Source organism: Balaenoptera musculus, chromosome 1 (assembly GCF_009873245.2).
Source record: "Balaenoptera musculus isolate JJ_BM4_2016_0621 chromosome 1, mBalMus1.pri.v3, whole genome shotgun sequence".
Taxonomy (NCBI): Eukaryota; Metazoa; Chordata; class Mammalia; order Artiodactyla; family Balaenopteridae; genus Balaenoptera; species Balaenoptera musculus.
In genome coordinates this window covers 28,034,684-28,055,269 of record NC_045785.1, presented here as the reverse complement: position 1 = coordinate 28,055,269, position 20,586 = coordinate 28,034,684, and the positions used below count along the sequence as shown (strand labels likewise).

The following is a 20,586-nucleotide window of genomic DNA, read 5'->3' as shown; positions in this document are numbered from 1 at the left end:
ATTAATTCATTTTAGGCTGCTTTGGGTCTTAGTTGCGGCATGTGAGATATTTTGTGGTGGTGTGCGGGCTTCTCTCTAGTTGTGGCACACGGGCTCAGTAGTTGTGGCGCACGGGCTTAGTTGCCCCGTGGCATGTGGGATCTTAGTTCCCCGACCAGGGACCAAACCCATGTCCCCTGCATTGGAAGGCGGATTCTTAACCACTGGACCACCAGGGAAGTCCCACAAAGAGCTGATTTTTAAGTGACGAAGTTTTTCAGTGATTCTCTTGATTGAAGTATTTATTTTGTAATTTCATATGTGAAAAGAGAGAAAAAACACGTATAAGTTCCAAGTTAATTTTTGCATAAGTGGGACTTAATTGAGGTTAGCTTTACATATTATTGTAAAGTTCCTTCATTTTTGTTTTGTATATTACTGAATATTTGTTTTTTTACTCTCCTAATACATTTTTGGATCATTTGTTCATCTGTGTAACTTACTCATTGGTTTTTATTTTTTGCTACCAAGGTGTCCAGGTTTTGTGTCATAGTTGTAAAACCTCAGCAGTCCCTCAGTATCACCTAGCCATGTCCAATGGAACTATATACAGCTTCTGCAGCTCCAGTTGTGTGGTGGCTTTCCAGGTATGACCTAAGGTAGTATTTTACCCTTGCAGTTCTCTTAGGCGTTGGTCTATGGCAAATGTTAACTGCTGAAGGACCATGCTTATTAAGTTAGAAAGAAAAAAATTCTATTCAGCTGTGATCCAAGAGGTCATTTCTGCAAAATGTCTGAGCCCAAGATTTGACCCTCAGTCCTTCTTTATTCAGAGTGTTCACCTAAACTACCTTTCTCTCCCACTTTCTCCCTTGGCTCTCTCCCTTTCAAAAGAATGGATGCTAGGCTATGGTTTGGATAGGTGGCATGGTGATGTGCTCATGTGTCCCTTCCTTTCATCCTGGGCCAGATACATAATGACTCCTGGCGTGGAATTGGAAGCTTCCACTTACTTGTCCCATTCTCTCCTCTCTGACACACAGGGAAAGGGTAGAGTTTCCCATCCTCCTGGGTGGGAAGATGCCTGATGTAGTATCCCTGGCACCAGGGAGAAAGAGACTATTGGTGGCCACTGTGCTCTTAATAGCCGTGAGAGGCTGGTTGGTAATGGGAGTGCAGGTGAAGGGGTATCTTGGGGGAAAGGAGAGGCCTGCTCTAATTTATTAATTAGTCATGTACTAGAGATCTTTGTCTGGAAAGCCTGAATTTTAGTCCTCAATCTTTTAATGTTGCATTTCTCAGTCCTATTCTGGAAGTATGCCATTTCAACTCTTGCTGTGAACTACTCAATAAAATTTTCAAGAAACGTTTGGGGGGAGTTAATTTATTAAAATGAGAAAATGAAATTGATCAAGTTACCTTATTTCTCAGTTGATAAAATCTTTGCCTTATTTGTATTCATTCAGAATGTATTTAACAAGCCAAAAGGAACAAACTCTTCAGCAGTGCCCTTGTCTCAGGGCCAAGTGGTTGTAAGTCCACCCTCTGGGTCAGCAGTGCCAGCAGGAGGAGGTGACACCTCTGCCGTTTCCCCCAGCTCCGTCCGTGGCTCTGCCGCAGCCAATCTCCAGCCTCCTTCTGCTCAGTCCCAGCAAGTTGCTTTGACCCATACAGTTGTTAAACTCAAGTGTCAGCACTGTAACCATCTGTTTGCCACAAAACCAGAACTTCTTTTCTACAAGGTAAAGAGAGATGGTGGAAGGGATTGAATATGAGTTTATCTAATGGAAGCATTTTTGTCTTTTCATCTTTGACAGTCACTTGGTTTGCTTTGAAATGAGAAAGAAAAGGATTTCTTAACAATAAAGCAACTGTTTAATTAGATATTAATGACTGTTCTTCCTCTGCAGGGTAAAATGTTTCTGTTTTGTGGCACGATTTGCTCTGATGAATACAAAAAGAGAAATAAAGTTATGGCAATGTGTGACTACTGTAAACTGCAGAAAATTATAAAGGAGACTGTACGATTCTCAGGGGTTGATAAGCCATTCTGTAGTGAAGGTAAAGAAAAAAGCTCAGTTTTGGCCACAGAGCATACGGTTGTTACGAAGTAATTCATGATGAGTTGAGCTGTTAATCCACAATTAATTTTCAAGTAATTTCTTTAATGAACTATAATTTGAAGCTTTTTTATTGAGTTTATACTTAATTCACTTTAAAGTCTATCCTTTTAAATGTTATAATACTCTCAATAAAGAAAAACTTTCAAAACATAATTAGGTCAATGGTATTAGTATATAGAAAATCTCTTCGTAAGTTTAGCTATGACTTCAGAGATCTTTTTGTTTTTGCACCCATTCATAAAGAGGGTACTTAGGCAATTACTGCTTCTTGGCTTAAGAAACTTTTATATTGGGTTGGCCAAAAGGTTGGTTCGGTTTTTTCTGTAAGATGGCTCTAGTAGCACTTAGTTGTCTTTAACTTCATTCGAAACAATTTTGTTAGGTTGTATGTGACAGCTGTCATATCAGCGTGCATTTAAAAAAAGACATCAAAATTGGTGAATTTTGAGGGACTTCCCTGGTAGTCTAGTAGTAAAGAATCCGCCTTTCAATGCAGGGGGCACGGGTTCGATTCCTGATCAGGGAACTAAGATCCCACATGCTGCGGGGCAGCTAAGCCCATGCGCCACAACTACTGAGCTTGCGCACCTCAACTAGAGAGGCTGTGTGCCGCAAACTACAGAGCCCATGTGCCCTGGAGCCTGCGTGCCACAACTAGAGAAGAGAAAACCCGCATGCCACAACTAGAGAGAAGCCTGCGTGCTGCAACGAGAAGATCTGGCATGCCTCAACGAAGATTCTGTGTGCCACAACTAAGATCCGACACGGCCAAAAATTAAAAAAATAAAAAAATTGGTGAATTTTTATGTAGCCATTTTAATATTGAAGATGGAAGAAAAAAAGCATTTTTGGCATATTATACTTTATTATTTCAAGGAAGGTAAAAATGCAACTGAAACACAAAAAAAAGATTTGCGCAGTGTATGGAGAAGGTGCTGTGACTGATCGAACGTGTCAAAAGTGGTTTGCGAAGTTTCGTGCTGGAGATTTCTCTCTGGACGATGCTCCACAGTTGGGTAGACCAGTTGAAGTTGATAGTGATCAAATTGAGACATTGAGAACAATCAACGTTATACCGCGCGGGAGACAGGTGACATACTCAAAATATCCAAATCAAGCATTGAAAATCATTTGCACCAGGTTGCTTATGTTAATCGCTTTGATGTTTGGGTTCCACATAAGTTAAGCGAAAAAAACCTTCTTGACTGTATTTCCGCATGCAATTCTCTACTTAAACGTAAGGAAGACGTTCCTTTTTTTTTTGTTTTTTTGAACTTGGCTTTTTTCTCTCTTTTTTTTGAAATAAATTTATTTATTTATTTACTTATTTTTGTCTGTGTTGGGTCTTTGTTGCTGTGCGCGGGCTTTCTCTAGTTGTGGCGAGCAGGGGCTACTCTTCGTTGCGGTACGTAGGCTTCTCATTGCACTGGCTTGTCTTTGCTGCGGAGCACGGGCTCTAGACACATGGGCTTCAGTAGTTGTGGCTCACGGGCTCTAGAGAGCAGGTTCAGTAGTTGTGACGCATGGGCTTAGTTGCTCCGCGGCATGTGGGATCTTCCTGGACCAGGGCTCGAACCCGTGTCTCCTGCATTGGCAGGCAGATTCTTAACCACTGCGCCACTAGGGAAGTCCCACTGTTCCATTTTTAAAACAAATTGTGACGGGCGATGAAAAGTGGATACTGTACAATAATGTGGAATGGAAGAGACTGTGGGGCAAGCAAAATGAACCACCACCAACCACACCAAACGCCAGTCTTCATCCAAAGAAGGTGATGTTGTGTATACGGTGACATTGGAAGGGAGTTCTCTATTATGAGCTCCTTCTGGAAAATCAAACGATTAATTCCAACAAGTACTGCTTCCAGTTAGACCAACTGAAAGCAGCACTTTATGAGAAGTGTCTAGAATTAGTCAACAGAAAACGCATAACCTTCCATCAGGATAACACAAGACCGCATGTTTCTTTGATGACCAGGCAAAAACTGTTACAACTTGGCTGGGAAATTTTGATTCATCTGCTGTATTCACCAGACATTGCACCTTCGGATTTCCTTTTATTTTGGTCTTTACAAAGTTCTTTTAATGGGAGAAATTTCAATTCCCTGGAAGACTGTAAAAGGCACCTGAACAGTTCTTTGCTCAAAAAGATAAAAAAGTTTTGTGAAGATGGAATTGTGAAGTTGCCTGAAAAATGGCAGAAGGTAGTGGAACAAAAGGGTGAATACGTTGTTCAATAAAGTTCTTGGTGAAAATGAAAAATGTGTCTTTTATTTTTACTTAAAATTGAAGATACTTTTTGGCCAACCCAATACCTCTGATGTTTCTGAACATAGACAACCTAATATTTAGAGTATATTTCAAAAGTGATATGTTTGTTTTGTGAATGTAGATAAGACTGTCTTTTAACCTAGAGGCAAATAATTGTGTCAAGTATTTAGAAATTAGCTTAAAGTTGGTATCTAAGACTGTAGAAACTCACTTTACTGTCTTCAAGTTTATATAAACTTGATGTTTCTTGCTTTTATCCCTCTGGTTCTCAGTTTGCAAATTCCTCTCTGCCCGTGACTTTGGAGAACGATGGGGAAACTACTGTAAGATGTGCAGTTATTGTTCACAGACATCCCCTAATTTGGTAGAAAATCGATTGGAGGGCAAGTTAGAAGAGTTTTGTTGTGAAGACTGCATGACCAAATTTACTGTTCTGTTTTACCAGGTAAATGTAATATATCTCTTTGGCTTTCTGAAGTTAGTACAAATTATTTTCTCTTTGAAATATATTCAGATTATGAGAAGAAAAATTGGGTGTTTAGAATTGGGTAAATAAATTATGGGCTCCTAAAGCAAAATTCAATTGAATATAAACATGAAATCTTTGGGGTAAAGAGTATAGAATTTCAGGAGACTTTGTTGTTGTTTGAAGATATGTTCCTTTAATTTTTGCTTTCTTATAAGGCACACGGACCTTATTTATAACTTTGGGTTTTTTTTAGTTAGAACTTTACATAGTTATGTTGCCTTAAGTTGCTCTCTCATTCAGAAGGTTACTCTGAGAAATTTGAAGTCAGACCTTGTTCTCACTTCATAGGTCAAATGACTCTGACCTCCTTACCCCTCACCTGCCTTCTTTAAAAAAATTTTTTTTGAAAGGCTAACAACAAAAGCTACAATTAATTGAACCACTAATACATGTCCAGTGCTTCATAAGTGTTATTTCATTTACTCCTCACCACAGTCCTAAGAGGTAGGTATAGTATTGCCTGTTTATAGATAAGGAAATAAAGTAAGGTCCAGGGAGGTTTAAGTAATGTGCCCCTGAAGAAGCTGGTAGGTGATGGACAGCACCTGTAACACTCCAGTGAAATCACCTGTTTACTTGTCTACCTACCTAACACATAACTTTCTTTGGGGGTCTTTTTCATAATTACATGACCAAGATGTATCTCAATGCTCAAGATGAAGGGTATCTAGTTAGATATTTGTTGAATGAGTCAAAGTCTTTATGACTCCAAAGCCCATATTCTTTATACTGCAGTAGGCTACCTCTTAATGTTTAAAAAAAAAAAAAAAGCCTATCTTTAGATTCCTTCATCAGTAATTTTGAAAACAGGAGATAACTTTTATATCCTCTCAATTGAGGGCATCTATACGAAACAAATAGTGTATATATTTTTAAGTACAGTGTCTTAAGGTAGGAACCTTACATTTTGTGATCTCAACTGACTCATGTATCCTGTTTTCATAGTTCCTCTGATTTTATGATTAGTGTTCTATTTTCATTATTTTACAGTTTTAAGCCTATCCTGTTTTACATTTCTTTCTCAGATGGCCAAGTGTGATGGTTGTAAACGACAGGGTAAGCTAAGTGAGTCCATAAAATGGCGAGGAAACATCAAACATTTCTGTAACCTATTTTGTGTCATGGAGTTTTGTCATCGTCAACAAATTATGAATGACCCTCTGTCACAAAATAAAGGTAAAGTTAAACTTGGCTAAGGGGGTCTTTATGTCAGTGCTAAGTTACTATCAGCACACACAGTTGTAAATAAGATAATAAAACAAATTTCACTGGAGTCAAATAGCCTGAATTTCCTTAAATTTTCCTGTAAGAATTCTTAAAGATTGCTCTTGAGGGAAAATTAATCCTGATGCCTTTTGCTATCAAAATCAAACACACCAAGGAATCAATAAATATATAAGCACTAATTTTGTAGGAAAATTAGATTTGATTGCTTTTGATTGAATTTATCTGTACATAAATAACTTACACTAAGGGATATATGCTATTCAGTTAATAAACCAGAAATAAAAACAGAACATCAGGGCAAACAAAGGAAGAGGATATAAGTACGTTAATATGGTTGCTGTGACTGGAGTCAGATTTGATCCAGAGCTTGCTTGTAGCCAAGGAAAAAAGAACAACACGTTAATTATATCAGAAAAAATAAAGTAGACCAGTTCTTCACAGGTAGCAAAGTTTTTCCTGGCTAAGAATAAAATAATTTTGCAAGTAGGACAGCTAATGTGGTCAAAATATCCAGATGAATAGCTATGTGGCATGTTCTGAAAGTAGCTCTCTGAAGTAGCACTTCTCTGAGTTAGACTAAAAACATCTGATGTTATGTTCTCTCATCAAAGCCTGGCGTGCTGCTGAATTGACAGAATTCGTGTGCTTTGACTTTGAAGTCTGGCCTTTGTCTACCTTTGCAATCTTATTAATCATCACCTTAATCACATATGCCTTGTGCTAATCTTTTGTGTTATCATTCATTCCCTAAGACCAGTCAGGGTGGTGGTAGAATTTTCGTTCTATAATGTGGGTTAACAAAGTCACTGTTTTTATGTGGATGGACAGCTACGTCACCAACTTGCTTATAAAAATTAGCATGTTAAATTTTTATTTGAATCAAGCTTAGGTGTAGGAATTTTAATATTCACTAATGGAAAAGTCCGGTTAATCCTGAAGCTGATACCTGTATTTTCACCTATTAAGTATCATTTGAAGTTTATAATTTTAGAGAATCAGGTACTCTTTAAGTCCTAATGAACACTAATCTGAACAGAATCACCCAGCCCAACATTATACAGAGTTAGATATTTGCATTGTACCTTGAAACTTAGCTGTTAACAGGGTTTTTTTAATGTGTGTGTGTGATCCTTTTGTTTATACTAGGTCTTACCTTTTTGTCTATTTTAATCAGTAAATATTTCTAAGGCGCAAACTGCTTCAGTGGAGCTCCCTTCTGCAAGGACAAATACAATACCAGTTATAACCAATGTGGTGTCATTGGCAAAAATATCTCCTGCCCAGCTCACAGGGAATGTTGTTTTAAAAGGTATGACTTGATGTAAAGGCATTTGGGTAGACTGTAGAGGTGAGCGTTGTCTGGGGTAAATAGCTCTTGTTGGTAATGTTCACATATATGTTTATATGAGGAAACAAGCCCCTCTGTCTCTGAGGGAAGTGGGTAGCAAGCAGGGTGGCATGTATAGGGAAGGAAGTGGTATGTATAGTTTATTTTTTTAAGAACCCAATTGATTTTATTGATTGATTGATTGATTGAATTTTTGAATTTTATTTATTTTTTTATACAGCAGGTTCTTATTAGTTACCCATTTTATACATATTAGTGTATATATGTCAGTCCCAATCTCCCAATTGATTTTAATATCGCTGCCTTTACCTTCAGAGATTCTAATACAGTAGGATGGGATTAGGCCCAGGAATCCCTACCTTTACCAAGCACCGCAGGTAGTATTGATGCCAAGTTTCCTTGTACCATTTTTTGAGAAATTCTGGACTAGGCTCTAGACAACCTTAGCAAGAGGAAAGTAACCTCTTGGTTTCAGTGTTTACTTCTGTATATTCTAGGGATAATGTATGTTTTAATTTATAACAGGTGCAGTTAATACTAAAGAGGCAGCAAAGATCATTGAAGATGTAAGTTTTATTAATTATTTTCCTGATGAATGCCCCTTGGGTTTAGTTTCATTTTGGATATAGCCTTCTAATGTATGTCTGAGTTCATGTCTATTTGCTGCTTAGTCTTTTTAAAAAGTAGAGTAATATATTATGCACTGATTTTTGTTTTTGAATCTTAAAGTTAGATCATTAATAAGAATGCATTCCTGATTTTATTGTTTGTGTTCTGGTTCCTTAGTTTCTTTAAATACTTGTTAATTCCATCTGGTTGCTTATTTTTCTCTTTTACTACATTCAAGTATTTTTCTTTTAGACTAGAAGGTCTCTTGAAAAAGTTCAGTATATTGTTGGTTTCTGCATCTTTGAATTATGTGAGGCTGAAAATAGTGCAAAATAAAAATATATTTAAATTCCCACTTTATTGTGAAACTTCTCAAGATTAAAAAAAAAATTTAAAGAAATACATAATTTCAAATCTGGCAGGCTGAAAGAATTGCAGACTATCTCATTGTTGTCCTATGTCAGCATCACTTTAACAGGAAAACAAAATTCCTATCATCCTTTATCAATATCACACGAACCTAATGTGTCAGATCTTGAGTTAATGTTTTCAGTGACTGTTGTGTTGCTCTCTTAACATTTGCTCTTGATACAATTAAAATCTTTTTTAAAATATTGATATCATATAACAGTGTCATTCAGGTTCATTAAGTGGTGATCCTATACTAAAAAGTGTGCCACAAATTCTAAATTTGGAGCAGAAGTTAGATGTGATAAAACTTTGTGAAGAAGGCCAGACCATTGCTATGATATCTCATGCTGTTAATTTAGGAGAGTGCACCCTGCAGAGTATTAGAGATAATGCTCAAAAAACCCCAAAGCAGTATTAAAGCAGGTACATTCTTTAGTTCACAAAATTATCTTGTAACCAGGCAAGGATAATGGAATAAATGGAAGAAATCCTGGCAACACAGCTGCAAGATCAGTGCTGCCATAATGCGTCCCTAAGGCCAAGCTATCATCTGTGCTAAGGCATGAATTATTTTTGATGATTTGAAAGGAGGCGACACTGAGACAAAAAGGTTTACTGCAAGTCATGGCTGGCTTTCCAATTTTAAAGCCCACCAAGGTTTTAAGAATATAAAAATGAGCAGGCCAGCTATATCTGCTAACACTGAAGCTATCAAAACATTTCAGCTTTACCAGAATTTAAAGAGGCTTTAACTTGGAAGACACCATAACATCTGCTAATAAAGAAACTAGGGACTTCCCTGGTGGCGCAGTGGTTAAGAATCCGCCTGCCAGTGCAGGGGACATTTGTTCAATCCCTGGTCTGGGAAGATCCCACATGCCGCGGAGCAACTAAGCCCGTGAGCCACAACTACTGAAGCCCTCGCTCCTAGAGCCCATGCTCTGCAACAAGAGTAGCCACTGCAATGAGAAGCCTGCGCACCGCAACAAAGTAGCCCCCGCTCGCCACAACTAGAGAAAGCCCGCGTGCAGCAACGAGGACCCAACACGGCCAAAAATAAATGAATTAATTAAAAAAAAAAAAAGCCATGAAAATGGTAAAGGAGGTAAATTTGTGCAAGGTTGTTGAATGTTGAAATTTTGCTTGGGTTGTTCCCCAGGGATTAATAAAGGAAGACTTGCTAGAATTAGAAAAACAAAGGTAGCAGGAAGAGGGCTCCAGCAGTTAGCCTGGGCCTTTAACACATCAACTGGCAGTGAAGTGACTGGCATAGACTTTTGACCATATTTCAGCAACCAGTTGCTATATTTGAAGATGATCCAAATGTGGATTGCGGTTCCATGGTGGCAAGGCGAAAGACGGACAGTGTGTCTGCATATCAAGAAATCCTCAGTGAAAAAAGAAAAAATGAGAAAAAAAACCAAACCACGTTAGATTCATTAGATTCATTCTTTAGCAAAAGTCTTCCAGGGAATCAGACCAGCCTTCACCATAATGTGGAGAGATAGTTTATCCTACTTAGTTCCATATCTCTTAACTCTCCCATTATTAGTGTTGTTGGAAGATGGTGATAACTCTACTTCATTATTTTCAGGCAGTATACCACATTAGTTAATGAACTACCATTAAGTTAATTTTGTATCTATATGTGTGCTATGTATTGTACATTAAATTATATCTTAAAATTACATTATTAATAGATCACTGTGTTGTAGAATTAATAATTTTGTTATTAACTGCCTAACTGTATAATGAATCATTGTTAATGTACCTTATATTAATAAGTATTATTAATATGTATTATAAAAATATTCTATATTGGTTATAGGCTTATGACTCTGATAATGCATCCCTCCTCTACTTTATACGTATGGGACAATTAGTCTTGAATTATGTTGGTTTTGAACTATTCAGGATTTTCAGGAACATATCCCTCATATTAAATGTGACTGCCCTATATATGTTTTCCCTATATGGAGTATTTCTGTAATTCACCAATCATTTAAACTATGTTACAGAATAGTTGTGATTAATATTTTCAGTTTAGTCTATAAAAAGTATAATAATAAATAATGTAGTATTTTTATGATTTAAAAAAAAAACCTGACAGTTTTAGAATCTTTTCTTTGTTTCTCTGGGACTTTGGTCTGAATCTCCTTCAGGTTATTTAAGTGGTCTTAAATTTGGGGGAAAGGTGAGATACAGGGAAGTGCAAAGAAGAGAATATACTGCAAATGTCAGCAGACTTTTTCTATGAAGGCCTAGAGAGTAAATATTTAGACTTGGCAGGGCATACAGTCTCTGTTACAACACCTCACCTCTGCCATTGTAGTGCAGAAGTAGCCATAGACAATACATGAGTGAGTAAAACACTGGAACAGTAAAACTTTATTTACAAACACAGGTGGTGGGCCTATGAACCATATTTTGCCAACTCCCTGTTCTACTGTATTCCCTCCATCCAGAATTAACCATTGATAGATTTGGCTTATTAGCTCACAGTTTTTTTTTTTTCTTCTACCCTCCCTTTTTTCTCCTTTTTAAAAAATGAATCAATACCTTCAGTCCTTTTTCACAACCCTAGATGCAACTACTGTTCTGAGTTTGGTGTGTTTCCTTTCAGACCATTTTTTTTTTTTTTAATTTATTTATTTTGTTTTTATTTTTGGCTGTGTTGGGTCTTCATTTCTGTGCGAGGGCTTTCTCCAGTTGTGGCAAGTGGGGGCCTCTCTTCATCGCGGTGCGCGGGCCTCTCACTATCGCGGCCTCTCGTTGCGGAGCACAGGCTCCAGACGTGCAGGCTCAGTAGTTGTGGCTCACGGGCCCAGTTGCTCCGCGGCATGTGGGATCTTCCCAGACCAGGGCTCGAACCCGTGTCCCCTGCATTAGCAGGCAGATTTTCAACCACTGCGCCACCAGGGAAGCCCCAGACCATTTTTAATCTTTCACATTCATATATACACATCCATGGAAAATAATTAATGTTATTTTTTAAAATATCCATGTGATATTTAATAGATTCGGTATATTCCTATTGCTACTGTATAATATTGTACATAGGTACCATCTTTTATTTATCTATTGCCTATTGATAAACATTAGGTTGCTTCACTATCAAAAATCTCTGCTACAGTGGACATTCTGTGTCTCCTTGTGCACGTGTGCAGGTGTTTGTCTAGTGTAGACATGGAATTATGGAATTTTGGGGACAAAGTGCATTTGCATTTTTAGTTTTCAAATTGCCCTGTAGAGTGGCTGTTCCAGTTTTTATTCCCACCAGCAGTTTATTTTTGTACTCATTTCCCAGAGCCTTATTGTTATTTTATGTTGTCAGATTTAAACTTTTTTTTTTGCCAATCTGTTTAGTAATATCTTATTTTATTTTACATGTCACTGATTACTAGTGTGTTTGCTTATATTTCTGTTTTTGAACATTTGAATTTTCTTTGAATTTCCTGTTTTTAATTTTTCCCCATATTTGTGTTTGTCTTTTTCTTATGGATTTCTTTTTTTTTTTTAATAATATAAATTTATTTTTATTTATGTAGTTTTTGCTGCATTGGGTTTTCATTGCTGCACGCAGGCTTTCTCTAGTTGTGGCGAGCAGGGGCTACTCTTCGTTGTGGTGTGTGGGCTTCTCATTGCGGTGGCTTCTCTTATTGCAAAGCACAGGCTCTAGGCACGTGAGCTTCAGTAGTTGTGGCACGCGGGCTCAGTAGTTGTGGCTTGTGGGCTCAGTAGTTGTGACGCACGGGCTTAGTTGCTCCGTGGCATGTGGGATCTTCCCGGACCAGGGCTTGAACCCATGTCCCCTGCATTGGCAGGCAGATTCTTAACCACTGCACCAGGGAAGTCCTGGGTTTCTTTATATATTCTGGATTTGCCTTCCTTTCTACTTATCATTTTTACCAACACAAAAACATGCAGTAATATTTCCTACCTGAAAAAAATCCTTCTTTAACACCATGACCTTTCAGCTACTGTCCCATTTCTCTGCTCTCCATTTTGGAAAAACTCCTCTAAGTGTGGCCTCTACTTGCTGCCACTATTTCCTTATCTGTTATCTTCCCTTAGCTCACTCTAGTCAGGCTTTTGTCTGCACCACTCCACTGAAAGTGTTCTTGTCAAGATCTCCATCAGTGTTTATTTTGCCAAATCCAGTGGTCAATTTTCAGTTCCTATTCTACTCATCCTTTCAGTAACATTTGATACAATTGATCTCTCCTTCATTCCTTGAAATACCTTCTTCAACTTCTAGGTCAATCATTTGTTCCTTTTGTCAATCTACATTTCTTTGTAGGGGACTCATTATAGTCCTGTGGTTTTAAACCACCTAGATGGTGGCTGACTACCAGATTTATTTCTCTTGCCTTGACCTCTGAGCTCTAGATTCACGTATCCATCCCACTGCTTGCTTGACATTTACTCTTAGATTGTGACTAGCCATCTCAAATAAAGCAGAACTGTTTTATATCCCCCACACTTCCTCTCCAGTGTTCCTTCTTATCACTCCTGTTGCTGTCTTCTTAGTCTGAGCCACCATCATCTTTCTTCTGCATTACTGCAGTGACCTCCTACTTGTCTTCCTCCTTCCATTTTTGCCCTTTGCAGTTTTTTTCTCCACACTGTTGCCAGAATGATCGTCTTAAAACACAAATCAGATTGTCACTCCAGTGCTTTAAAAACCTTCAATGAAATTCTGAAAAAAGAATAGAGAAGGGGAAGAGCTAGTTCCCAAAATTATAGGATAACTACAAATTAAGAAAAATTTTTTTTTAATTTTTATTGGCATATAGTTGATTTATAAGGTTGTGTTAGTTTCAGGTGTACAGCAAAGTGAATCAGTTATACAACAAATTTTATAAGGCTACATAGTTGAAACAACAAGAAGCCATGGATAGACAGCTCAATAGAAAAGAAGTCTAGAAATAGACCTAAAAAAAAAAATATATATATATATGCGAATTTAGAAACAATAAAGGTGGCAGTTCAGATCAGTAGGAGAGATCTGGATTATTCAGTAAATAGTGTTGTGACAACTGAGTAGACATATGGAAGAAAATACAGTTGGATTTCTACTAAGTTAAACCAAAATGATGTCTAGATGGAGAAAAGTTTTAAGTTTTAAAAAATAATGAAAGTACTAGGAAAAAGTGTAGGAAAGAATTTTAGTGCAGAAGTGGGGAAAGTCTTTCTAAATATGTCACAGAACCCAAAAGCCATAAAAGATTTGTAAGGAAAATTCAACTACACTTCAAAGCCAAAGACACATGAAAAAAACAAGGTTGCAATTTATGCCATAAAAGGCTATTTTTTTCCATATGTAGAGAGTTTCTGTGAGTCAGTAAGAAGACCCAACACCCATTAGGAACATGGGCAAAAGTATGATCCATCAGTTTACAGACCAGGAAATAATAGTTCTTAAACATATGCAAACATAATTCAACTTCAAGATTAGAGAAATGCCATTTAGAACTACAGTTTCATCAGATGGCAAAGATAAAAATGATGAATTACACTGTTAAGGCATTTTTACATATTGCCAATAGCAGTTGGTAAAACTGCTACAGAGGGCAATTTAGTAAAACCATTAAAATTTAAAACGTAAATACCGTTTTACCCAGGAACTCCAATTTTAAGAATTTATCCTTCAGGTATATTTTGCACATTTATGAATGATGTACAAGGATAACAATTGCAGTACTGTTTGTAGGAGGAAAAGCCTGTAAACATCCTAACTGTTTCATCAGTGGTCAAGGCCATTGTGAGTTCATTCTGAGGTATTGTGCAAATTAGAAAAAAATAGCCCTACTTAGAGAGTCTGAAATGCACCCTCTCCAATCCCACACTTAGTCACATGGCCTGGCAAGTGGAGTTCCCTGTATGCATACACAGTGGCTCTGTTGGGACTGTAGTTAAATATACTGTATCCCATGCAGTGGAATATCATGCAGTTAAAAAGAACGTGACAGCTCTTTCTCTACAGACATAGAGCAGTCATATATAATAAGTGAAAAAACACAAAACACATGCCTCTACATTTGTATAGAATATCTCTGGGAGGCAGCCAATAAATAGTAGTGATTACCTCTGAGGAGAACTGAAAGACGGGGGGAGAATTTTAAGAGGGAGAATTACTTTTTTCATTGTTTACTATTTGAATCTTTGAATTTTGTCAACGTTATATTACCCATTCAAAAAACAAGCGTAGAATTAAAAGATAAAGGAAGACAGGGAAAAGGATATGAACAGACAGTTCACAGAAGAGAAAATATAAATAATGCTTAAACATGAAAAATATATAACCTGAATACTGTTATATAATTTCTCACTTACTGAGAAATAGCAAAAAAGTTTGATAATGTTTAGAGTATTGGGAACTAGGTCCCATACATTGTAATATACGGATTTTCATATACTTTGACCCACCAAGCAGCACTTATAAACACCTTATTCCAGTCAGTGTGCCTGGTGGTCCTGCGGGCATGTCTCTTGCTTCAGTAGTGTCTGGCTGGAATAGACCCCGGGACGCCCCTTCCTCCAGCCTCTGACCGCCCTCCAGCCTTTTTTCCAGTCCCAACCTTCAGAACCATCCTCTCAGCCATCCGCTGTCTCTGAGACCAGCCAACATCGTCCTTACTGCCAGTCAACCAAGAACTCCCAGACTGGTCAGAATTATTCCACCAAGGTGGAGGCCTCTGTCAATCGCCTGGTCAGCCTGCCTCTGCGGGCCTCCTACACATACCACTCTCTGAGCGTCCATTTCCACCATGGTCATGTGGCTCTGGAGAGTGTGGGCCACTTCTTCTGAGTCTCCTGAAGATGCAAAACCAGCGCAGTGGCTGTATCCTCTTCCAGGGTAAACTGTCCCAAGATGAGTGGGGTAAAACCCTGGATGCCATGGAAGCCACCATGGTTGTGGAGAAGAGCCTGAACCAGGCCCTTTTGGATCTTCATACCCTGGTTCTGCCTGTGCAGACCCCCATCTCTGTGACGTCCTGAAGAATCACTTCATAGATGAGGAAGTGAAACTCATCAAGAAGATGGGCCACCACCTGACAGACCGGCTGGTGTTAGGCTGGGCTGGGCGAGTATATCTTTGAGGGGGTCACCCTCAACTCAAGAAGGGCTAGGAGCCTCCAGCCCAGCTGCCTTTGATGGGCCCCTCTGTTATCCCCCTGTGTCAGGGCTTCTGCCTGAGCCTCTCCCTGCAGCCACTAGGCAGCTTTTTAACCACGCTGGAGCCCTCTCCCAAGCCATGGACCCAATGGAAACAAAGCTTTTGCAGGAAAAAAGACCTTGGTCTATAGATATACTAGCACATGTAGAATCAATTTGTGTGTAAGGATATTTATTGTAGCATTGTTTATAATAGCAAAAGATTTGTAACATTTAAATGTTTAGCAGCAGGGACTCTTCAAATTACATATAGTACATTCAGTGTATAAAGCTGTTACTAGGCAGCTTTGTATAAAGTTTTATGAAAATACCTCCAAGATAGTTCGCTAAGTGGCAAAGCAAGGTGCTGAGCCTTGCTAATAATATGCTACCATGTGTAGTCAGAAGCAACGTATTTAATTACATAGCCCATCTCTAGAAGGATGTATACGAAACTGGGAACACTGTGTTCAAGACTGAGTCTGGATAGATGGCAGGCAGGTGTGGAAAACTTACTTTTCATGTATATGCTTTTATACCTTTTGAATTGTTACATCATTCAAAATTACTGCATCTATCACCTATTTAAAAAGTAAATTTAAATAACAGTAGTCCTCCCTTATCCATGGGGGATACGTTCCAAGACCCCCAGTGGATGCCTGAAACCATGGGCAGTACCGAACCCTATATATACTATGTTTTTCCTATACATACATATCTATGATAAAGTTTAATTTATAAATTAGGCACAGTAAGAGATTAACAACAATAACAAAATAGAACAATTATAATAGTATACTATAAAAAAAGTTATATGAATGTGATCTCTGTCTCAAAATACCTTGTTGTACTGTATTCACCTTTGTCATAGTGATATGAGGTGATGAAGTGAGGTGAAAAACGTAGGCGTTGTGATAAGTGTTGAGCTTTTCCCTTTGCACTTGAAGGACATACTTAAGGGCTTTTCTTTGGCATATCTGAATTGCCAGCATCACTGCTCTTGCTCTTTGGGGCCGTTATGAAATAAAATAAGGGTTACTTGACTAGAAGCACTGTGATACCACGGCAATCAAGCTGACAACCAAGATGGCTACTAAATGACTAATGGGCAGGATACGCTGGACAAAGGGATGGTTCACTTCCTGGGCAGGACAGAACGGGACAGCAAGAGATGCCATAGTGCTACTCAGAATGGTGTACAATTTAAAACTTATGAATTGTTTATTTCTGGAGTTTTCCATTTAATATTTTCAGACTGCACTTGACCATGGGTAACTGAAATGAAAGAAAGCAAAACTGCAGATGAGGGAGGCTACTGTGTACCGTTTGGTGGTTTCCCATCACACTTAAAGTACAATCCTAATTTTCTGTTGTTTTTTTTACTAAGACCTTCCAGGTCCTATACAAGTTGGCTTCTGCCGACCTTTCCAAACGTATCATTTTAGCCCTGGCTTAACTTTATTTCAGTCTTGTTCTTGTTGATGTTCCTAAAGCATGTCACGCTCTTTCCCACTTCAGGTCTTTTGCACCTCAGTGCCTCTGCCTGGAATCCTCTGACCTCAGGCATTGCGTGGCATGCTCTTTTGAATATTCATAAGGTCGTTGCTCAAATGTTTACTCCAGAATTACCTCTCCTTCACGCTGTCACTCTCCATTCCCTATCCTGCTTTATTTCTTTCATAGCAGTTATCACGACCTGGAATTATACATTATGTATTTGTTTTACTTGTTTATATTCTGTGTCTCCCTCTAGAAGGTAAGGCCCATAAGCGCAGGACTTTGTCTTGTTTTCTGCTGTATGCCCAGGTCTAAGGACAGTGCCTGGCTTGTAGTAAACGTTCAGTAAATGTTTACTGAATGAAAGAACATGTTTTAAATACATTCTCCCACTCTGTTGTTTATCCTTCAACCTTAAAGACCTTTGTTTGCAAAAGTTAAAATTTCAAGGTAGTCAGTTGTATCAACCTTTTCTACTTTATTTTGAACTCTTTTGTGTTTTATTTAAGAATACTTCCTCTGAGTTCTGGTTATTTGAAAATTCTCCATTGATTTTAAAGTTTTATTGTTTTTAACGTTGAGGTCTTTAATTGATATGGAATATTTTTTCACATATGGTCTGAAGTTGGATCTAAGTTTTCTGAATAGCCAATTGTCCTAATCAGCAGATTGTTTTCTTTGTTTTGATTGTACTTATTATCGGCAGAGTATTTTTTTAAATCAATAAATGGTACTGATACTGATTGAAGAATTAGGAATTAGTATATATTTTCCAAAGCAACTTTCTTGTACCACTCTTTTAGAGAATTATATTTCTCTTGATATATGTCACCTTTCAACTGATAGCAATTGTAGTCAGTGAGAAGGTACTAAAAAAAATCTCTCTGGTTTCTGGATTTTTTTTAACTAGGGAAGTACACAGACAGATGCCATGAAACTTCTGTCTTCCCAGTCTTTGAAGCTTTTAAAGAACAAAGCATTATTGTGCAAACCCGTCACACAGACCAAGGCCACCTCTTGCAAACCACATACACAACACAAGGAATGTCAGACAGGTATGTGTTGTTGTTCTTTCCACATGTAGTAAGTTTGTTTTCTGTTTTGTGTGCTTGTTTCTGATTTTTTAAGAAAGGAAAAGAAAGTCATTGACAATTTCTTAAATGTGAAAACAATTCTTGGATCACATACTTTGAACATCTAATTTATTCCTTTTGTATTGTCATTAACACTAATAACGACTAAATCGAATCCATATGCACGCAAAGCATTATGTGTAGAGTGGACAAGCATCTTCTGTACATGTGCACTGCTTTTCTAATGTACAGACAGGCTATTATAATAATTACCAAGATACGAATTTAGTTAAAAGTATTAGTGATTTAACCTTGGTTCTTTTTTTAAACACTGAATTGACTGACTAAGAGTATAACTATATGTCTGAGGTGTTGGTGATTAGGAAAATTATTTGAATTCATACTTGAAAATATTGTACACTCTTGCCCCAATCCATGTTAACTGCTTTTAATCCCACTACCCTTATGTTTTCAGTTACTTTTATAGCCTACTCTGCCCAAAACATTTTTTGATTTTTGTTTTTAATGATACTTTTACTTCACAGAATATATTTAAAAGCTTAGTCTGGGGACTTCCCTGGTGGTTCAGTGGTTAAGACTCTGCGCTTCTAGTGCAGGGGGTGCGGGTTCGTTGCCTGGTTGGGGGACTGAGGTCCCACATGCTGTGCGGCGCAGCCAAAAAATGAAAGTAAAAGCTTAGTCTGTCAACAGCTGACCATGAGTTTTTATGTAGGATGCCTTTCTTTTAGTAGGAGTCAAGGAGAATTCTGTTTTCCTTCCTCAGTAAATTTGATTGTTTTATATTCCTGTTAAAATGATACACTCTTTGTTTACATGAATTATTAAATACACATTCACATGTGGAAAGTAGTAAGGGATCTTTGGACAGCTATATATGTGGGTATGTGTGTGCTTATACATTTTTGAATTTCTAGATTAAGTATTAGGATGTTTTCTGTATGCTGTTGTAGACCACTTTTTCACTTGACATTGCACGAAAACATCATTCCACATCAACATAAATTTAAATATACGTTGAGATTCTTAATGGATGCATAGATTCCAATGTATATAACGTATGGATGTACATAATGTATATCCATCCTCCTAAGGTTGACATTAGCTTGCTTCTAGTTTTTTAATATTATAAACAGTATTGAGTTAAGCTGTGTAAATGGATCTTTCTCCACTTGTTTAATTATGTCCTTAGGATAAATCCTAAGTAATGGAATTACTGATTCAAAAGCTCTCATAGAATTTTAAGGCTTAGATTTTGATATGTATTGCAAAATTGCCCTCCTGCAAAGTTATATGAATTTATGATCCAATCAGCAATGTTTGAGAGCATCCATTTCTCTACACTTTCACTGACACTGGGTATTAAAACTAATAATTAACCCCCTTCCCCTCAACTCTAATTTTGAAAAATTCAAAATTTAGAAATATTGAAAATACAGCACAATGAACACCCTTAGATGAATATACATAATGAATATACCCTTCATCTAGATTCACCAAATGTTAACTTTCTGCCAAATTTTTTTCTCCTCTCACTTTTTTTCCCCATCTTTTAAAAAGTAAAATAGTATATTCTTTTTTTGGTGTTAATTAATTAATTAATTTTTGGCTGCGTTGGGTCTTTGTTGCTGCACACAGGCTTTCTCTAGTTGCGGTGAGTGTGGGCTACTGTTCATTGTGGTGCATGGGCTTCTTATTGCGGTGGCTTCTCTTGTTGCGGAGCACGGGCTCTAGGCGCGCGGGCTTAAGTAGTTGTGGCACGCAGGCTTTGTAGTTGTGGCTTGGGGGCTCTAGAGTGCAGGCTCAGTAGTTGTGGCTCACGGGCTTAGTTGCTCCGCAGCATGTGGGATCCTCCCGGACCAGGGCTTAAACCCATGTCCCCTGCATTGGCAGGCGGATTCTTAACCACTGAGCCACCAGGGAAGTCCCTAAAATAGTTTACTCTTAACTTGGTGTATTCTGTGTACATCAGCCCTAATTCCACTAATCTACTGAATACATGGCACTGCTAGGACACATACCACTGCCTACAGTTTTACTACAGTCAGTGACCAAGCTTTGGGCAAAGAGAAATTCAGTGTTTCATTTTTTTGTTTTTTTAAAACATTTATTTATTTATTTAGGCTGCACCGGGTCTTAGTCTTCGTTGCGGTATGCAGGATCTTTTAGTTGCGGCATGTGGGCTCATAGTTGTGGCATGCGGGCTTCTTAGTTGCGACACGCAGACTCTTAGTTGTTGCCTGCAGCCTTCTTAGTTGCCTCATGTGGACTCTTAGTTGCGGCATGCATACGGGATCTAGTTCCCTGACCAGGGATCGAACTCTGGTCCCCTGCATTGGGAGTG

General features: G+C 38.0%; 1 protein-coding gene across 5 annotated transcripts in view; it reads left to right on the top strand.

Annotated features, from left to right (window-relative positions):
- Positions 1-20,586, top strand: part of ZMYM6 (zinc finger MYM-type containing 6) — a 43,859-nt gene that overhangs the window by 21,096 nt on the left and 2,177 nt on the right. For all 5 annotated transcript variants that reach the window (XM_036872207.1, XM_036872216.1, XM_036872238.1 and 2 more), the window contains 8 exons: positions 511-626; positions 1,446-1,721; positions 1,890-2,040; positions 4,645-4,817; positions 5,927-6,077; positions 7,303-7,437; positions 8,002-8,042; positions 18,062-18,206. In XM_036872207.1, coding sequence (XP_036728102.1) covers positions 511-626; positions 1,446-1,721; positions 1,890-2,040; positions 4,645-4,817; positions 5,927-6,077; positions 7,303-7,437; positions 8,002-8,042; positions 18,062-18,206 — 1,188 coding nt within the window. The remainder of the gene's footprint in view (positions 1-510; positions 627-1,445; positions 1,722-1,889; positions 2,041-4,644; positions 4,818-5,926; positions 6,078-7,302; positions 7,438-8,001; positions 8,043-18,061; positions 18,207-20,586) is intronic.